This window comes from Rhea americana, unplaced genomic scaffold, assembly GCF_003343005.1.
Source record: "Rhea americana isolate MKP2758 unplaced genomic scaffold, rheAme1 scaffold_106, whole genome shotgun sequence".
Lineage (NCBI taxonomy): Eukaryota > Metazoa > Chordata > Aves > Rheiformes > Rheidae > Rhea > Rhea americana.
The window spans coordinates 2,200,685-2,221,011 of record NW_028185106.1 but is presented as its reverse complement, the minus strand read 5'-3'; the positions used below and the strand labels follow the sequence as shown (position 1 = coordinate 2,221,011).

General features: G+C 39.3%; 1 protein-coding gene across 1 annotated transcript in view; it reads left to right on the top strand.

Annotated features, from left to right (window-relative positions):
• The first annotated feature begins 3,338 nt into the window (after positions 1-3,338).
• Positions 3,339-20,327, top strand: part of ENPEP (glutamyl aminopeptidase) — a 35,207-nt gene continuing 18,218 nt past the window's right edge. Inside the window, exons 1-6 of the mRNA XM_085309017.1 lie at positions 3,339-4,001; positions 9,011-9,152; positions 11,544-11,675; positions 15,879-15,999; positions 18,153-18,307; positions 18,931-19,044. Coding sequence (XP_085165143.1) covers positions 3,391-4,001; positions 9,011-9,152; positions 11,544-11,675; positions 15,879-15,999; positions 18,153-18,307; positions 18,931-19,044 — 1,275 coding nt within the window. The 5' untranslated portion in view covers positions 3,339-3,390. The remainder of the gene's footprint in view (positions 4,002-9,010; positions 9,153-11,543; positions 11,676-15,878; positions 16,000-18,152; positions 18,308-18,930; positions 19,045-20,327) is intronic.

The window sequence follows — 20,327 nt, the reverse complement described above, 5'->3', positions numbered from 1 at the left end:
GGCTGTGACTTGCCAAAATTTTACTCCATTTTCCAAACTTAGACATTGGAAATCATATGGGAAGTAAATGTCTGAAATTCTAGTATAGTTGTAAAAAATAACATGCATTTACCTGGTAGTTTTCTGATAAGATTTTTGAATATTCTTCCTAGTCACATAAATGTTTCCACCAAYAGTGTCATGACAGAGCAGGGTGACTTTATACCTCCTCCGTTTTAGGTGGCGAAAGGGATAGGATTAAGCTAATGTGGTAATTCTGGTTCTGACTGAGGACTAAATCCTAACTTAAGGTGAAATAACTTCAACTACAGATCAACACCAAACAAATGATAGCAAGCATCAGCATCATCCAGATGACTGACAAAATTGTTTTAATCCCTTTCCAGTTTATAGAAAGTAAACTAAACTAAACCAATTGAAATAGTATTTAAATAGGACAGTACTTGATGACTTTAAAGCAGTCATGCTAGTGGTTTATGCTTGAGGTGGGCTTTCTTCCCCTTTCCATATGGGGGTTCATCCAAGCTGGGGGGAAGACAGGCTGTAGTTTTACAAATGTACATAGTCTGTGCATTTAACGAGGGCTGTGGTGCTGGTCTGCCCAGCTTCTCGAGGAAGCTGTTCTGTGCTTGCCCCTGTCTACTTGCAGAGAGCTGAGTGGGGAAAGTGCTGGCACTACCCTCGTGAGCTCTGCCCTCATTTATTGCTTCTGTCTTGAGAAATTGATAGTTATAGCTCCATCCTATCCTTAGGCATGTGTACCGGGTCTTTGCTCCCTAGTTATCTTGGCAGCCAGACAGCTTAGTCCTGCTGCTTGCTGCTCTCTCTCCCTCCCCCGGTGGTGCTGGCTATGGACAAAGCATACTCCTGATATGAGAGGGATAAGCCTGCCCTTAATTGCCACTATCAGAAATATACCCAGTTTGGGGCATAACTAGACTTGAACCTCAGTTTTTACAAAGAGAAGACCGATGCTAGAGGTTGCATATAACCATGCTGCTGCTCTTGACTGGCAGAAGAAACCAATAATCTCTGCTACTTCTTGAGTTAATACTTTTGTCATTGCTCATTAGCCTGTAATGGCTTTGACTGCTACTGTTGTTTGTAAGGCTTAGGATAAGAAATATATTTTTTTGCTGTTGTTTGGAACCAGCTTATCCAGATATGCTTTCTAGCTCTTCCCTGTAGGAGGTAATTCTTACCAGCGAAGAAATCTGAAAATCTCTTCATAATTACAGTAAATAACCTGCTTTGCAGCCTATAAACCCAAACAGCATTTTTTCTTCATCTTCAGATTAAAAACATAACAGAAAACCTCTTGGCTAAAGAGAAAGAAAATCGCAGTGATGTGAAAAGCATTCTTGAAATCAAGACACATTTACTATCTCCTCATTTATGGCCTGCTCTGGCTTCAGATGTCTTGTTTAAAATCTGTTCTTGCTCTTTTCCTTGTCCTCTTTGATCAGAACAAAAGAAAAGCTGAAATACTTGAAAATATTAAAAGCATGATCTTCCATTCTGGCTCTGTTGCTAGAAGTTAAGTTCTTACCCAACCCATTAAAGGGCACTGGTTTCCCATGTCATATCTAGTTTTGTTCACGGCAGAGAAATGGAAAACAAAAAAAGCCAGACATAATGTGAAACAGATTTTTAGCTCTCTGCTTGATTTTTGTATTGTTTTTTCTCTTTTGAAAATATCTGAGTAAGAGTTAACTTGCTGTTGTCCAAAAAAACAGACCTTTTCTTTTCTCAGTTCCTGTCGGAATACTTTGCCTTTAAAACAAGATGCTGTATAAATACCAGTCTGCTGTAAGAATGCTGATGTGGATGGGGTGGCTAAAGCTCTCAGTGGTGGCTGGCGATATTTCAAATTAAAACTTGTAAAGCTTGTGAGCAGATCCACTTCTAAAGTGATGGGATGAAGCCTATCCTGGAAAAGCCCCTTGCCTGATCTAGTATTTCTCAGAGTGTGTATTCACTGATTCTAGGGTCTAACTCTACCATCCAGATGAAACTTTATCCAACTCTCTCTCTCATTGTCTCTCTTTCTCTCTCACTCTCTCTCANAAAAAAAAAAAAAAAACAGTAGTCAGAGAATTGAGTGATGTTAATCTGTCTCCTAACGAACTTAACCAGGAGGCATGAAGCCAAACTGATGCACCTCATTCAGAACATACTGAAATAACATGCTCTACGAATGGAGAAAAGGGTTATGAGAGCTGGGTGTTGCAGTTTCTACTCTACTCTCTGTTTTCCTTCAATTCAGTATCAGACAAGCTCAGCAATATTGCTGCATTCAGTTTTATATTGTGTTAGCAACACCTTACTGTAGCTTTAGGCCTTTCTTACAAAAATACTTTCTCCACGCAGAATGAGGTGCTTTCCAATTAATTTTTCACTTAAGTGCCACATCTTGATGACATCCAGTAAATGCTGTGTTAGATCTTTAGTACATAAAACAATCGCATATTTAGAAGCGCCTCAAACAGCAGCAGGTTCACAGACACCGCTGTAATTGTATTGACGAATGAGGTAACAGTACCTAAGCTACCTGCTTGCATGAATAATTATGAGTAATCTCCTGGAAAATTGTCTCCTCTCTCCTCCCTGTCCTGGGTTGGAGAAAATGGTGTTAGACATGTTCTGAAGTTTAAGTGAGTGATCAAGATTTATTTTCTACTGTGCATTCTTCCATCTGCAACTGCCTAGTGTTACACAGCAAAGGTATATGAGCCTAGAAAAGAGGGCAAACAGTTGAGAAGGCCTTGAAAGATGTGCCTTATTTTTCTGAATGTTTGAGAATGTGAAGGTGTCATTTCACAAACTGTAAGGTGTAAGTTCAAAAAACATCTTTGCTAGTACAAGAAAAAAGAAAAACCCAAACCTTAAAAACCCAAACAAGACGCAGCGGGGAAGAAGGGAAGAGGTAGTGGCAAAGGTTCAGATTTTGGAGCAGTTACACCTCTATCTGCAAACTCCTTCTGAAAGCTGCTGACAGAGCTTTGGCATCTGATCATCTCCTAACTGCTGATTAACATAGCACTGTTTTATATTTAACTCAGGCCAGAGCAGGAGGGGCTGGGGGTGGGGTTGCGCTGCTTATAAGGGGAGCAGAACAGGAACAATGTTCTTCTGTGTCAGTTCCCTCCGTCTCCCTGCCCAGCTGCACTCCTTTTGATCATTCACATTTCCTCCAAATGCATGTTATTTTTAATTAATTGAGTGCCTTGTGGAAAGTGAAGTGGGGGAGACAGGCAGAGAACAGCTATAACTACACAATTAAAATACAAACCAAGTCAACTGAGTTTACTGAAAAAAAGCAAGTGCTGAAGTTTCTTAGAAGCTTTTTATGGTTAATGTTTTTCTCCAAGAACAGCCCTGGGAGCAGAGATGGAGGGCATGGATTTTGAGGATAAGAAGTCCAAGAAGTACTGCATGAAGACAAAGCATGTGGCCATTATCTGTGGCACCGTGGTCGTTGTAGGTCTAGCTGTGGGGCTTGGCGTGGGACTGAGCAGACCTAAACCTCAGCCATCTCCAGAAGATATTGAGCAGCCAACAGTCCCTCCACCAGTGGATCTGGGTCCTTGTCCTCCTAAAAATGATGATACTGGGGAGTGGAGCCATTTCAGGCTACCCACTTATATCAAGCCTGTCCACTATGACCTGGAAGTGAAGCCTGAAATGGAGTTGGATACTTACACCGGGACAGTCAATATTTCTATTGCTTTGGAAAAACCTACCAGTTACCTGTGGCTCCATCTGCGAGAGACCAAGATTACAGAAATGCCCACACTCAAGAAATTTTCAGGACAGCAGATTGCACTGAATGACTGTTTTGAATACATACTTCAAGAGTACATAGTGATGAAGGCAGAAGCAGAGCTCTCTCCTGCTAGCGAAAACGAGCCCTATGTGCTTACCCTGAAATTTCAAGGCTGGCTGAACGGTTCCCTGGTTGGGTTTTACAGGACCACCTACACAGAGAACGGAAAGACCAAGTAAAGCAGATTTTCCTTTATTTAAACTTTCTTCTCTATTTCTACTTGCAGACCTGCTCTATTTTTTTTCAGCTTCTTAGTCTTGCCTCTCACCACTTGCTGACATTTCTGGGCTGTTCTTTAATTTTCTCATTCCCCTAAGGAAGATGCTGTATTCAAAACTCTTTGGCTGCTGACAAGATAACGTGAGCTAGAGGGCTGTTGATTTTCTTTTCTGTTCTGAAAAAAAAATCAAACTCTATYGGTCCTGGGTTACCCCTGAGCTTTGTGAATGGCTCCCTCAGGTGTAGGGATTGAGGCCTGTATTTTATCTCTGTAGTTGAACAAATAGCATATAGCTCTCACCACTCTCTCTTGTCACTCCCTAAGGTAACAGTTTTGCTGTGAAATGCTCTTTTGATAACAGCTTTCCTGACATCATGCCTCCTTGATGTTGTAAGTCTGAGGAATGTCCAAGCCAGAACTTCCCTGTCCTTTCTGCAGCTGGTTTAAATTACGGCTAGGGAGGTCTAAAATAAGAAGGCTCTCTTTGATTTGGAATATTTATGCTCCAGCTCTTCCTTTTTAAAGCATTAATCGTTATTGAAAGATTACAAAACCCCTCCTGGTTCAGCTAACCCTTTTCATTTCCCAGATTTGTACTACTTCAAGAAGGAATTTTGGAAAAGCAATTTCCCAGCAGTCAGAGGTAGTTCTCAGCATATAGAACAGGATAAGGGCTCATACATTATTTGACGTTTGCATTCTCTGAAGAGATTTGTTCCAGTCTTTACATCTAGAAGATAAACTTGGATGGCCTCTTCCAGGGTCCTGTAGCAGGAACACAGAGTCAAACACTCTGGTCTGTTTTCATGGCACCAGTTCGCCCTCTTGGGACAGCAGTGCCATGAGTGAGTTGCATCAGCTCTGTTCAGCCACTGACAGGCAAAGCTGGGAGTAGCAGCAATGACAGGCATAAACAGCAGCAAATGCAAGAGGCAGAGGAAAAAATAAGCACTGATTTCTCATATATAAACATAGTTATCTGATCTGGGAAGAAGCCACATAGAGAATAACTCAGCCCCCAGCCAGCTCTTTCACTCTTGTTTCTCCGCCTGCCACTTCAGCATTGCTCTGACTCAGAAGATGCTTAGGTTCTTATACTTTGAGCATCTGATATCCCCATAATAGTTTTAAAGTGTACCCTTTTAGCATCCTTACAAACTACGTCGTGTTGTTTCTGTTTTATTGGTGGAGAAGGAGATCTAGACATTAGATTAATTGYCTCAAGTCTTTGTTAACACTATGAGCAGAGCACAGCTCTCCTAAGCTGCACAGCAGGAAAGGTGAGTGTCCATCTCTCGGGTCCAGACAGTGTAGGAAGACAAGAATCAAGCACGTGAGGACAGGAAAAAGTGAAGAGCTTCACAAGCTAAAAAAAAAGAATAAAATATGAGAACACTTTGAGCGTTCCTGCTTCTCAGTTTGGATGCTTGGAGCTCCAAATGCTGGGATGATCCTAGCCAGCAGTTTCAAAATGCTCTGTGCAGAGAGGAACTTCAACATGTGTGTTTCTTTGTTAGGCTTGAGAAAGGCTCTAAAAAGAATGAGTGAATGATGTGTTTTTTGAAATGCTTTTAATTTGGTTTAATTTGGGCAGATTGTTTGTGGGGACCGAAGAGGCAATGTACATGATAGCAGTAAGTACAGCTCTGAAATGAAAGCAACTGCTAGCCAAATTTCAAGTTGCTGCTATGCAGTATGAGGGTAGGAGATAGGATAGGAGTAAGGAAGGGTTTGTAACTTATTAGACACGCATTTCCCTCTGGCTTTCTGCTCAAAAACAGTGCTGACTGGAATTTGATTATTATTTTACATTTGCCTGAGGCAAATACTAGCCTTGGAAAATTTCCACCCAAATAGTTCAATTTTGATCATGTAGCAAGTAAATAAAAATTGAATCCTGTAATAGCAAAATAGCAAAAGTCAAGGAAGTCTATTAACAGGGGATGTTACGGAGAAGAGGAGCTGAGATGGAAATGAGAGCAAATTCAGAATTAATCTACTGCCCCATCCCTTTGGGGCAGTGCTAGAAGCAATGGGACCTTCAGCAACAACTCATGGTATTAGAAAGTCAGCTCCCAGGATCAAGCTGATTCCCAGCTGTCTATCTGCGAGGGCAAAGGTTTGTCAAAGTATTGCTATAATGGCCTTTACAAAGTGGGCAGAAATCCAGGATTTGTTGTTGCTTAGATTCAGATCTCCCACTACATTTATGGAAAACAGGTAGAATTGTGCCGAACACGCCTGCAATTCTGGGGATCCTTGGGAGGCTTGAGGAGAAAAATGCCTTCTTTGGGAATGCTGCTCAGACAGATTGCACAATCCTCATCACGATGAAGGTGCTTTTGGACATACCCAGATGTGGCTCTTGAGATATCTTGGGAACACAACTATTCAAATTGGTATGTATGTGCTTGTGGGTAGGGAACAGGCAAGCAGAAGCTTTGAGGCTGTAGATTTCAGACTTAGACCCGCCCAGATCTTCCTGCAGGTGCCTGAATCCAGCTGTAAGCATTAAAGTTCTTTGGTAAAGCTACTTCTCTTTCTATGCATTTCATTTTCCCATTGACAAAAAGACAATAACAGTCCTTCCCTACTTTAGAAGATGCAGTGAGCATAAATATATTACAGCTGTGCTATTTTTATGTATTAGGGAAAGGAACACAGTCAGGGTCTTTTCCTAGTGTGATGATTTTTTTTTTAACTCATCAACTCCTGTCAAGGAATGTGCTAAAACCTCCTTTTATTTTCCCTTTAATATGACTAATACCACAAACACATCAAAGCATATACTTTTTGATTTTGCATTACCAATGTTTTAGACAAGACATGGTTCCCTTTTATAGGAAATGTTTTTGTTCTCTGTGAGAGGAAAGCAGGAAGGATATAAACAAYGCTCAGTTGGGCATGTCTCTAATGGACGGCAAGACTTGTGTTTAGGATAGAAAAAGGCAAATCTTTTTTATTGTAAGAAAATAGCACTCCTGAATTTCTTCCTCATGGATCCAAACCTTCTCAGAAGAAGCAATTAATCTGAATTTAAGGAAGATGAAAAGAAAGATGCTTTTCTTAGCTTAAGGGGAAGCTTTTTTGCACTAAAATCCTGTGGTTTTGGCAAAAAAAAAGGGAAATTAATCATAGTCCTATATGTAGTACTGTTTTATTTTGGGAACAACAGCTGGATGCAGTCTCGGACAGATCTGCACTTATTACTAAGATATTTACAACTGTCACCTCTAGTTCACATTTAGGGGCCTGGATATCAACAGCAACTAGAAGGGCAGAAGCCATCAGGCAGCAAACAATCTTATTGAAAAATGACATTATACAGTTTGAAAGTAAATTACAATATCTTATTTTTCTAGTGCTACTTCTATGCATGCCATCCCCGAAGTTTTCATAATCTACCCCATAAGAATAGTAGTGATGAGGTTTTGCACTGCTGATGTCTGTCTGCCTCCACAAGTATATGAGGATAGATGGGTTATCACCTTATAAATCAACAGATATCATAGTGTTATCAGTCTTTAGGAGCAAATTATAAATGTGTCAAAATATATAGCCAAGTTTTTAAGCAATAGCTGTGAAGCACTGCCCTGGGGAATTGGAGTTAATTGTGAAATAGTTTTCAAATTCTACAAAAAGTAGAGAGTGACATCAAAAAATTTACAAAGAAAAGAAACTCCATTGAGCCTGAAAGCAAATGTTCGATATGCTTTCTGCTTCGACACCATGAACATTTGAGTGACTATACAAATGAGCATGAATTGTAAAAACCCTGACATATTACCCTCCATCAGGCTTTCAGATCATCAGGCTTTCAGACGAACCTTGCTGCTACAAGTTCCTAATGACCAATTTAGTATTTAACCATCACAGGGGAAAGGCAAGGGCAACAGAAACACTGGAAAAATAGTTGTCAAGTGAGCTTGTAGGATTGCTGCAGATCTGTAATTTATGATGTACACTTTTAATTACTTTTTGGAAAGAAAAACTACTTTAATATAGTTGGAGCAGCTGTAGAAGTGCTGTCAGAAAATGCCCAACATTCCAGATTAATTGAAGAAGCATCTGTGATCCCTTTTGCCATCAATCACTGCAGAATACACTCTGCCACTTAATGGTTCATTAATGGGGGAGCCYGATGTCACTGTGAGAAACAAACATCATACAAGCTTTCATAGCCTTCATCTTAATTTCTTTTTCATGATCCCTGTTGTCTAGCTCCCATAGTTGTTTCGGTACATGAGATGACTTTCAAAACATGCAAGCATGGCAAGCATAGTGTAGCATCAATTCTGTGCTAGAATGTTTACCTGGACTTCACATGCTTTCCTACAGCGCAGTTTCCTTACGGGAGTCAGTGGGGTGCAGCAGCACCAGCAGAAAGGTGTACATGGTAGCTRTAGAGAGAGAAGTATCAGTCATGTGAATGCTACATAGGGAAGTTGAGATCTAGGGGCAATTACACAATTTGTCTTCTCAGGAGATGTTCAAGACCCCAATTTCAAGATGAGCTCTAGTGGGAAAACAACTCATGAAGTTACCCACGTAACAACAGTCCATCACTAGATCAGGACTTTAATTTCCTTTCAGATGGTACCATCAGTACTTTATTTTGGGGACAGAAATCAATGGGAATGCTCATCAGAAAGACGACCACCCATGAAGGGTCATTTGTATTTTATTGCCTGGCTCCTAAAAACATCTCATTATGAGTAACTGTCTAGTTTTTGTTCTACACCCTAGGTGTTGTTGATGAAGTGTTCCACATGCCTATACAATGTCAACTTCCATAATTCCAATCTCATCTACTGTTATGAATGCGCAAGTACAGAGAAAAATGTTTTGTTAGTTGAATACAGTTTGTAAAAATACTAAATAATTACGTCTAGAAATTTCAGATAAGGTAAAAAAGGTATATAATGAAGGCGTAGAATAATYTGCCAATGTGTTGTTTTTTTAAGGAGCATTGCAGCTACCGATCATGARCCAACAGATGCACGGAAATCATTTCCTTGCTTTGATGAGCCCAACAAAAAGGCAACTTAYACTATATCTATCATTCATCAACAAGAGTACCAAGCCCTTTCAAACATGCCAGTACAGGTATGTATATCCCAACTGTACTGCCTAAATAGAACAATTCTGTAAAGCAACTGGAAAGGTAACAATGTGTRTTCATAGGCTGTCTGCCACCCAGACACTGTAAAACGGAAAGTTAATAAATATTCCATAAAATAGGACTAGTCATTTGATTGAGATTCCCACTGGTTGGCGAGTACACAGTATAGCATTACAGAGCCAAATCCAAAGGGGCATTAACAACCTCTCTTGTCTTCAGCTAGCTGTCCCTGAATTCACTTAYTCTAGGCGGGCATCCCTACTGACCATAAATAGGTAATGGCAGGTTCTTCWGTCATAGCAGGTGGACTCTCAGAAGCAGCACTGGAAGACAACTGTTTCCCAGATGGGGAGTCCAGTAAAAACCACTAAAAATACATAATGTTCCRAAGCAAGGGCCTAGTGATCACAATCTAAAGGCAACAGATCCTGCTTGCAAAAAGGCTTAGAATTATTATTTTTAATAATAATACAGAGTCTGAAATCCTATTTGTCAGCTCATGAGTGTGGACACTTGTCAGTCCACATTTTCTAAACAATCTATTTTTGGACCTGATGGGTCAAAGTCCAAGTTCTGTATGAAATTCAGGGGCATCAATTATCTACCTCTAGGCACTCTGCAAGATGACTGAACAGCTCTCAGCCAAGGAGTTTCTAATGAATAGTTTAACTGAATGTGTACTCCAGAGTATAATTTCTAATGAATGTGTCCTGAAGTGGGAAAAGATGGGCCCAGTTAAAAGAAAAAAATTTCCAGCCTCCAAGCTATTGACATTCACATCTTCCCCAAAACACCCCTACCAAGAAAAAAAAGTCTGTTTTACCAATGCATTGTTTTACTGAAAGAGCCTCCAAACCTTAACTATCCATTAGTGATGCAGCTGAGAGAACTGTTACCGATCTGATACAGTTGCCTCCCAGACCCTCTGCGAGTTTAAAGTTTTGACCTATTGTTACTAAAWATATTTGATACCCAAGAGAGCACCATGCACTTTGATGAACAACTAGCCTCCGATGAAAGAGGAATATTTGCCTACTTCTTCTCACAACCAGCAAGGAAGAGGTGAGGCTAGATGTTCCTGAGATTTAGTGAGTTTTGCAATTTGCATTATATCTTTGTATCTTTACACGTGGACCTTGCCTACAGTATGAACACACAATAATGAGCTTTTAAAGGGCTAGTTACCACTTGTTAAATAATTTGTTAAAATCTAAGCACAGGCAAGGTAAGGCAAGGCAAATGTAGATTACACAGGGTTCATACTAGGATCTGACATATACATTAACAGGTGATACCACAACCCTTTTTCACGTGGTACACTCACAAGGTTGGTTGCTTTGTTCTTAGTAGTCAAACRTCTTTGGAGAATCATTTCAATGGATGGAAACGGAGCTTGTAAGATAGAGTTTGTAAAGGTACATTGTGTATTATGTATTCTGTRGCAGTTTAGGTGCATGGGGGTTTATAATCAATATGCCAAAATCAGGCTGGCAAAACCAGAAACTTGTCCATTTCATTTGCAATTTTCACTGGAAAGAAATTTTTTTACATTTTCACTGAAGTTTTGTGGAAGTATTCTACCTCTAGTGGAAGGCTAACATTTCTTACATGCACTTTACTTTTCTCCTATTTAAATTAGTCATCCAATCAGAAGCATAAAAAATTACTARATGGGCAATAGCAAAAAATGAATAGTAGAAATAAACACTTAGAGTATGATTTGTATATAGTAGATTACAGGCATCATCAGACAGTTCAGTTGAGAGTTAAGGAAATTTGAGAAATACATTTAGGAAAATCAGGAATGACTTGTAATTGATTTACAAAAGAAAAACTATGATCATCACTAAACCTTATGGACATCTAAACAGCTCACCATGTAGTAGTGCTAGTTTCTATCTGAAAGAGATTGAAATAGATTCTTTGGTCCTTTTTTTACTCTAAATTATACCTCTGCCTTCCCTAGCTCCTAAATGATGCATGTATTTAAAAGAGGACAGAATCCAATCTCTTCTTTGATCTGTCCAAAGTGATGTCATTTTACGCAACTTTTTCAAGAACAAAACACACTAAAATATGCTGGAACACTACTGTTGGTAAGATACGCATGTGAATGGTTTCAAATCTTTGATGCAAAGTTAGAACCAGGAAAACGTATTTAGCGCACAAAACCAAAGTCCCGTTCCATCTTTTGCAGCTTTAAGAAAGAACATTTTGTCTGTTCTCACGCCATCAGCAGCGCAAGCCAGAAGAGGTGAACTTGGAGAGATGTTTTATCATTCCTATACAGTTGTAATCTTCATAAGAATTTGTACCCTCTTTTGCACATATTTGCAATTCCAAAAGTCAAATTAATTATTTCTCCATTTCTGTAGCAAACTGTACCTCTGGACAATGGCTGGATTCGGACAACTTTTGAGCAGTCAGTTCCCATGAGCACGTACTTGGTATGCTTTGCGGTGCATCAGTTTGAGTGGATAGAGAAAATATCCGCTAGTGGAAAACCTGTAAGTCTTACTGTGACCTGAACACAGTTCAGATGACAGATTTATTGTGATTTGCATTAAAAAAAATAGAGGAACCTATCATTTCCCCCTCCTTTCCTACAAGCCATTTTATGCAGAAGATCGGAGCAGGTATTCACAGTGGTCTCTCTGACTGTGTCTAAACACTATTTCACAGCCCTTTCCCGTCTCCTTAATATAAGTGAATCTGCCTTGGTGAGATCCCAGCCTGTACCTCCCATATAGGTACATGGGTTAGAAAGGAGCATCATTTCTCCAATCTGGTCCTTGATTTCCATCCACATCCAGAGGGGATGTACGAATCCAGGGATACCAGAAATCTGCAGGCCACAAATACATATATTTTACAGTTTTCTGYAGGCTTAAAAGATGCAAATCTATACTGCACTTGAAGTCTTTTCTGCTTACAGTAATGGAGACATAGGACTACAATGCTGTGACAGTTGCCTATTGTCTACAATATTCTTTGTATTACAATAGTGGCTAAAGGCAACTGCCACAGTAGCTACCKTATAAATATGTACAAAAATGATAGTCTCCACTTAAACAGCTGGATACTTTGCAGATGCCTTAATGAAGTGAGTATACTTGAATCTGAATCCACAAAATCAAAGAAACTCCCTGATTTTGACGCATTAGATACAGGCATTTCAATCCAGTCAAATTCTGGCTTGGATTCAACAAAAATCTTCTGAAGGTGCAGCTGATCATGAATTTGTGTAAGCAGATAACAAGCTATTACATTGCATATGAACCATAAACTCAAGCTAYAATTTGCCCTGCAACCTGAACTCCTCATTTAGCATAAACCTTGCCTGGAATACTCAGCCCACTATTAATTATTTATTGGTTTCGGTCTTTTTTTCATCTGAGACAGAGAATAATCTCAAAGCCATGCTCCTGCTACTTCCCTTTCCTTTCTCATACGTAGTTGTGGCTCAGCTCAGTCAGCAGCATTTGCGCAAAAGAAGGTATTCCTCTTTCGGAGGAAATGAGCGATGGCTTGGGAATCTAGAGTGTATTCTCAGCTGGGTCACTGTTTCTTTAGTAAGTAAACTCTTCCTCAGTTTCCCCACTTGAGAAAACATGGGAAATCCCTTCCTGCTTTAGGCTATCCACCAATATGAAAGCCAGACTCACATAAAGCTCCAAGGCTCTTACCCAATTGCTTWGCAAAGAGTTCACAGTACAGTGCTGTGAAGAGGCCTCCGTCCTCTATGCCTTTGCTAGTACCTTGCTGTACAGTTATATTATTTCTTGACAAAGGACTAAGGCTAAGCTACACTTAGCCAAGGAACTGGAGCCCATTTTGAGATAGTGATGCAATATTCTTAGATTCCTGCTGTTGGGTTGAGCATCTATTTTTTTTATTATTATTATTTTATTTTTTATAGGAGAAATCTTTAGGCCACTTAGTCACAGGACTTTGTTAGCGAGATGTTCCTCATCTGGACTACTCCATTCATTATCAGAGAAATGACTTCAGTCATTTGGCCTTGATACATATTCTCTAGAATTCAGTTATTTCAAGAATCAGAATTTGTTCAGCTCTTTGTAGAACACAGTCCAGCAGAAAACAATGAAATGTAGATAGCATACACAAAACACTTCASTTTATAGATGCAAAATTCTCCTTCATTGAGATTCTCTGCTCATCTATGTCACCCTGCAGAATACGGCTCTGAGGCCAGTATTTGTTCTTTTCCAAGTAAAACAGAAATGCCCACAATGTTCTTGAATGGTTGTAGCTTTTCTAAATAGAAGGGAGTGTTTGCTGAAACATAGTAATTAAAGTATGTGTGTGCAGAACCAGGGGTATTCATGTTAGTACAGCGTTTGTCTGAAGAAACTTCTAATTCAGGCTTTGGTTATTACATATTTTAGTGACACTGTTCACTAAAAATTTCTGAGGACTTGCCTTCACTAGAAAACTTGGTGAGTGAGGCGTGGTTAAAATCAAGACCTCTCCTTTTGCCTTAGTAAGGACACAATTATACCAACATGAAGTATAGGTAGAGGATTGTTTTTAGTTACATTTACATCAGTAAAATGACGGTACCACTAGAATTTTTAATCAGATATTAAGAAAGTCCTTCTCATAACCAATAATTCTATTCAGAAAACTTTCAAGTCTCGCCAAGCTGTAGGATATTTAGATTCAGTAATTATTGAAAAGAACATTGCATAGTTTGCTATAAAAATTATTAGCAATAAATCTTTCATCCAGCAGAAAGCCCTGTAATCTATGTATTGTTTTCATAAGCAACAGCATACAGCTCACATGATATAATAGATTATTTAAAAGCTCTGCCATCAGCTCTGAAAACTACTGTCTTTAACAAAGACGTTAATAGAATCAATGGTAGACAATGTACCTATAGTTGTAAACAATGTAGCTGAGCTGATTACCTGTCAGGTACTGAATGCATGGTTTGGAGAATCGCAAAGGAGATTATACAAATGAAACCCAAAGTCAGTTCTAKTGCAAGCTGAAGGTTTTGGAGCCCATTAATATGGATCAGCTAGGGAATGGAAGAATGCTAAATTGGGTAAAGAGATTACTGAAGTGGAAATTACAGCCCATAATTGCAAACTGACCCTGAGGGAAATCCCCTGCCTGAAATGATTCCCGATTGAATTTCATAAGCTTTTTTGGTTTTGTTTTTTCATTTCAGCTTTATTTCTGACCACTTTCCTGTCTCCCTCCCTTGCTGGAGGAAGTATAATTTTATGGTATTGAAACCAATGTATTGTTGGGCTCCCAGAGTAGGCCAACTCCTTTGCTCAGTTTAGACCCTAAATTCCTGGCTGTAAGACAGCAATGAGAAGTAAACAAGCCGCACCAAAGCAGCCAGAAGAAAGCTGTTCATTCATAAGAGATATAAAGACTGCAAAATAAAATGGATTGATTTTCCCAAAGCCAGAAACCTCACTCTGTATGAAGATCTCTTACCCTCTGCACTGGATATTTTGGGGGACAGTACAGCGGACACTTAATTCCTGCCAGTGGACTTTATTGCAATACAGTTCAGCTACGGGGCGTAGACCTGGCAAACAGATTGAGGAAAAGACCCCTTAAAGATTCCATGCACTCGGAAGACAAACTGTCTTCCCAATGCAGCGATAACAGCCCAAAGGACATTCTGAAGCTCTGTGCCTCACCACCATGGTTGTGAGTGCCATAAGGTCTCTTAGCCCTCTAGGCCTTGAGCTTTACTATCACTCGACACTAAGAACCAGAGAGACCTGTATGTTAGCAGCCATTCCCAGAAACATTCCAAGCCTGCAAGCTGTAAARGTCAGGACTCAGCACACCATCTTTTGCCTTCATCAGAAAATGCGTGCTCAGATATACAAGAGCAGCACAGATATGGTCACCCAGGTACAGGGCTGCATACAGGGCTGCCAAATGTTCCAGCTTTCTTGRACATGTCTGGTGGAAAAAGAGGAAGTTGGTTTTTGTCCGATATTTCAGAGATGCACAAGCCTAGCAGGCCCAGTAGCTGTGATTGAGCAGATGTATGGTCTGAAGTCCTGGGCAAACTGCCACTCCACCTGCACTGGCCATTATGTGCTGAGTTAGAGATCCAGTAGGCAAGATTCTCAGTCAAAAGGCCTGAGATCTTCAAATACACAAGGATAAGAAGAAATTATAGTGATAGTAGACAGAAAAGGTAGGAAGAAATTGAAGAAAATAAGATGATATGGGCTACAGGCAGATTTCAGGACAGATGTGCTCCTGAAGATTGTTCTGATGTGATCAGTCCCACTCAATAAACTGCCCAGACCAAGTGGATTCCCTTCAGTTATAYTTGCCTACGTTTCCTTCTTGACAAAAACAGGCCATGGGAAAGGAATGGCTGGTATGCAGTCAGGCTCTGCTCMAAGCTTTGGCACTAGGAGATGGCCAGCATGAACTTTCGGACATGGATCTTGCCAGTTTTGCCATTTAGGCATACTGTGGGAAGCATCCACAGATTGCATATTGACTTGATCTCTCTTCTGAAAAATTCTGTTGAATAAATGAGTTATGAAACAGTATTTAGCATTCAGGCTAGTYTCTTAGAGGAGACTATCTGCAGTGTTTTGTGTTTGCATGCTAAATGACTTTTCAATGCTTGACACTTTCTGATTTCTCCTGCTAACCAAGAACTGCTCTAATTGTCTCTCTACTTTATTTTACAGCTGAGAGTGTATGCACAGCCACTACAAATACACACAGCAGAATATGCAGCAAACGTAACAAAAATTGTGTTTGACTTCTTTGAAAATTACTTTAATTTGAGCTATTCTCTTCCAAAACTAGGTGATTGTTAATATTTATATTTCTCATTTTSTTAATTCACTCTCACAGTTATGATTCTTCTGCAAGTCCCCATGCTTTGGTGGAAAAAAAAAGGATGAAAATGGTTGCTAACTCCTGGCATTATGTCAGGATGTTTTAAAATTGTATCCCCGTAGTTCAAGATGTTCTTAAATGTCATGATGGGAGGGCTAGGCTCCATAGTGATGCTCTGCTCCTTCAATTCTCACAGCTGGCATGGTTATTTTCAAGTGTCTTGTGAAAAATAAGAGGAAGCATTGGTGACATGAGCAAAGGAAYATTATGAGCTAAAATAGAGCCAGATGCAGTTAGAGAAAAATGTACCACTTTCATGGAAACTTCTGGACAAAAGTCAGCAGTGAGATAAGTGAAGATGTAAACTGCCAGAAAGTATGTCATACTATTTACTAACCTTAGTGCAAAGTGCGTGTGTATCCACTTCTTTGAAAGATGAATGTGGTCAAGTGTATAATCTGTAGTTTCTACTGCTGGGCTGAATATGAAGATCCAAAGCTAAACAAGACTGGGTACAGTATCAAATTTTGCCTGTGGTTACAAAGTAAGTTAAAAAAAAAAAAAAAAAAAAAAAAAAAAAAAAAAGCATTTGTGCATCCTTTAGCTTGGGCTATCTGGAATCTGGATCTGATTTGTACAGTTTGAACTAATAAAGTTGGGAATATAATCAGTGTTGTAAAAATGCGTTGGAAACGCCCCCCTCCTAAAACTTCCAAAGACGTAATTTAGTTAGGTTCATAAACTTAAAAGAATGGAAAAAATATTAACTACAAACAAGTTAAAACAATGTAATGGAGAAAAACCCAAAACTTTGAAGACTATTTAATAATGCTATTCAAATCCTTTATTGGACTTTCATAAATGTAACTAATACACTAACCTGTATTACTTTAACAACAGGTTTTTACCTCCTTCCTTCAAAACATGAGCTGAGTTTACTTTAAATTTCTATCTACATCTCAACAACAGCTAAACTAGGGAGACAATGCAGTATGTTGTCTTTTTGCCCACTGKTTCCAATTCACTTTTGAGACTATACCTCACCCATGTTTCATATCCATACTTTCATTTCAAAAATACCTGATGATTTTGCCATGTCATAGCACATGAATAGGGGCCTGTCTACACTATAAGGTGGACCTGTAACCTCTGGGTCAATGGTATCAGAGCGTAGATGCTCTGTAGACTTTACATTGTTTTTTCAGAATGTCTATTTTTTGGATAACAAATCTTGACTACTATTTTGTCCCCTCAGTGTTAGGAGTCAGCTAGATCAAACCTGAWGAACTAAATATATTTCTACATAAAGATTTATTTAAAAATATTTCACAYTGACTTATGGCTTCTGGCACTGCCATTCTCTGTGCTCCTCGTTTAGACTCTCATTGGATCCCTTGCCACACTATTAGCTTTGATTCTATAATCAATTTGTTTAAAATAAAATAATTCCTTCCTTCTATTAGAGGTATATGTGAGGGTTGTTATTTAGTTTTAAATCCATCTGTAATTTTTCACCAATCCACATAGGAAGGCTGTGGTCATTCTTTGAAGAAGAAAATAGCAGTCCAATTGAGTCCATAATTCTCAGTTAAATCTATATTGATTACTGACCATGAAGGAGTGACCCTCACAGATTGCCATGAGTAGAAGCAGATCCTGCTCACTACATGGGGGATTTACTTCAGTTAACATGTCAATAAATATTTTTACTACAACAGTGTGACGAACAATGACATGCCTCATTATGCTACAGATAGTTTCAGATGGTTTATTGCCTACAGCACATCCCCAGACAATACGATTAATTTCTGGAGCCAAAATTAAGTAATGTATGGTATGCATGCTCCCAGGAGGTGGCATAGCATCATGTCTCAGGACATATCCTCAGCTAGTGCAACTGATTGTATTTCTATTAATGTCAGCAGAGCCAGGATGGTTGCTATCAGCTGCTGCAGACCAGTCCCTCGCTTCTTAAACACAGGTTTTAGACTGCAGTCCACAGCAGTAAATTCAAACTAAAAACAGTAAGCAAGGAAATAGGCTGTTAATAAGCAGAAAGAGTATGAGTTAAGTGGCTTAAAGGATACGATGATAATCATGTTTTCTGTCTTTCACTGTAGATAAAATAGCTATTCCAGATTTTGGGACAGGCGCCATGGAGAACTGGGGGCTGATCACATACAGAGAAACAAACCTGCTCTATGATCCCAATGAGTCTGCCTCTTCCAACAAACAGAGAGTAGCAGCTGTGATAGCCCATGAGCTCGTTCATCAGGTACATTTTAGGACATGATTCTTTTTTAAAGTGCTTCACGCGCATAGTAGCAATGCTTTATTGTGAAAAYACCGTGTCATGCACCGTGTCTCCAGATCATCTATGTATCCTCACAATTTGATCGCAAAATATCACACTAAGACGGTTCCCCTTAGAGCTTTAAAGTACCAGTACTGCCTTTGAATTTTCTTTAGGAAATCAGCTGCTTGGGTCCAKACTGTGAGCCAACCTATGAAAATCTGTCTGAAATGTCTTAAAGGAACTAATTTGCATGTGCAGATGTCTCTTTTGGGCAAGCAAATAGGGACGAGTATAAACTGTGGAGGCTGTCTGAAAACATGTCCTTACGAACGCGAATCAACAAATCAAGAAGAAGAAACTAAAAATATTTTCAGTGGCACATGAATCATTAGCAATCACCCAGTAATATGTAATTTTAAAATAAGTGATGTTCTAATTCAAGGCAAGGCCTGAATTCCTGTTAAAACCCCAGAATTATGATAATTTTCATCTGGCAACAGAAAGAAATGTAAACAAATGCTGTACGATGCAGATATGTGAGATCCTGAAATGTACATTTACTATTTAGCTAACACTTTATCTTTCATTGTTTATAATTACAGTGGTTTGGAAATATTGTGACCATGGACTGGTGGGATGACTTGTGGTTAAATGAAGGATTTGCCAGTTACTTTGAGTTCCTAGGAGTAAATGTTGCAGAACCAGATTGGCAAATGGTAATTATTTCTGTTTTGTGCAGGCTTTGGCAGAAGGAGGGTGAGTGTTTTAGAAGGGAGGAAAAATTAGGCAAGGAAAATGAAGACTTAAAGTATATTTATAGAAAACTAATATAGTGCAGTGCAACAGGCAGAAAAGATTGGCTTAAACTGAGTATTTTCTGTATCTCAACTTCTATGGGTTAGAAAGTATAAGAACTAACTCAGTTTAAACTTCTCCACCTACCTACCTTTTGGTCTGAAACTAGCTGAGGTAAGCTTTGTCCAATTTTACTCTACAGGGCAGTCTTTCTTTTTATGAGTCAAGCATTAGGTTATTATTATGGCAAATAACAACTAAGTGGATTCTGGGCTAAGTCTTGGTGATTCTGCAATGTTGTTTAAAGCTCTAGTCCTGGAAGATGGAGATTCTTCTTTATCTAGTTGGGCTGTAATATCTCGTCAGAGGAGTTGTCTTAGAGTCCTTATCCGACCTGGCGAAGGCTGGGAACCTGGGCCTGTCTCCACAACTTGGGCTATTCATCAAAGAGAGTATCAGACCTCCTCATTCAGCTGCTGCCAGTTTTTTAACTGTCATTTCAAATCAGAGTATCCTTAATCCATGCAAAGTAAAAGCTGCAGTGACAGTAGATAGCCCATAGCACTAACTGTACAGCAAAAACACCTTCCTTCACTTCAGGGTTTCAGAGAAAGAGGGTAACCTTAAATTTGCATTATACTCTGAGGAATGAAAACAGTATGTGAATAAAGGGAGGTTTCTTGCTTTCTCCTTCCTCCCTCCCAAACAGTTGTGATGGCACATAGCATTCATATTTCCCCCAGCTGTCCAGAAGCAATGAGATTCTGGTTACTAAAACATGTGCAAGGTATGCACATGGACGGAAGCAGGATTGGTTTTGCATAGGTCGAACCTGTYGTCAAAAACTACTGGTCCCTGAATCCATGCACTTTTGAAGCATGYCGTGCCTATCTGATGCTTCAGAGCATGCTTTCCTGCCTCCCCCCTCCTCGCTCATCCCAAATATCTCATTTGTATAATGTGAGGCTGAAGACAAAATCATTCCTGGATCACTTCTTTTATATCTTGAAGTAGATCTGTCATGCTATCTGGATAAGGAAAATTTTGATTACTGAGTCTAATATTTAACAATCCTTTTTATATTCATACACTATGTTCATTTAAGACCTAGAGCTATTTCAATGTTATTATCCTAGTGAGTATTAGAAGAGAACACTAAATAGAAATTTAGTCTATTTTACCTATGTTGATTAGAGATTAAGGA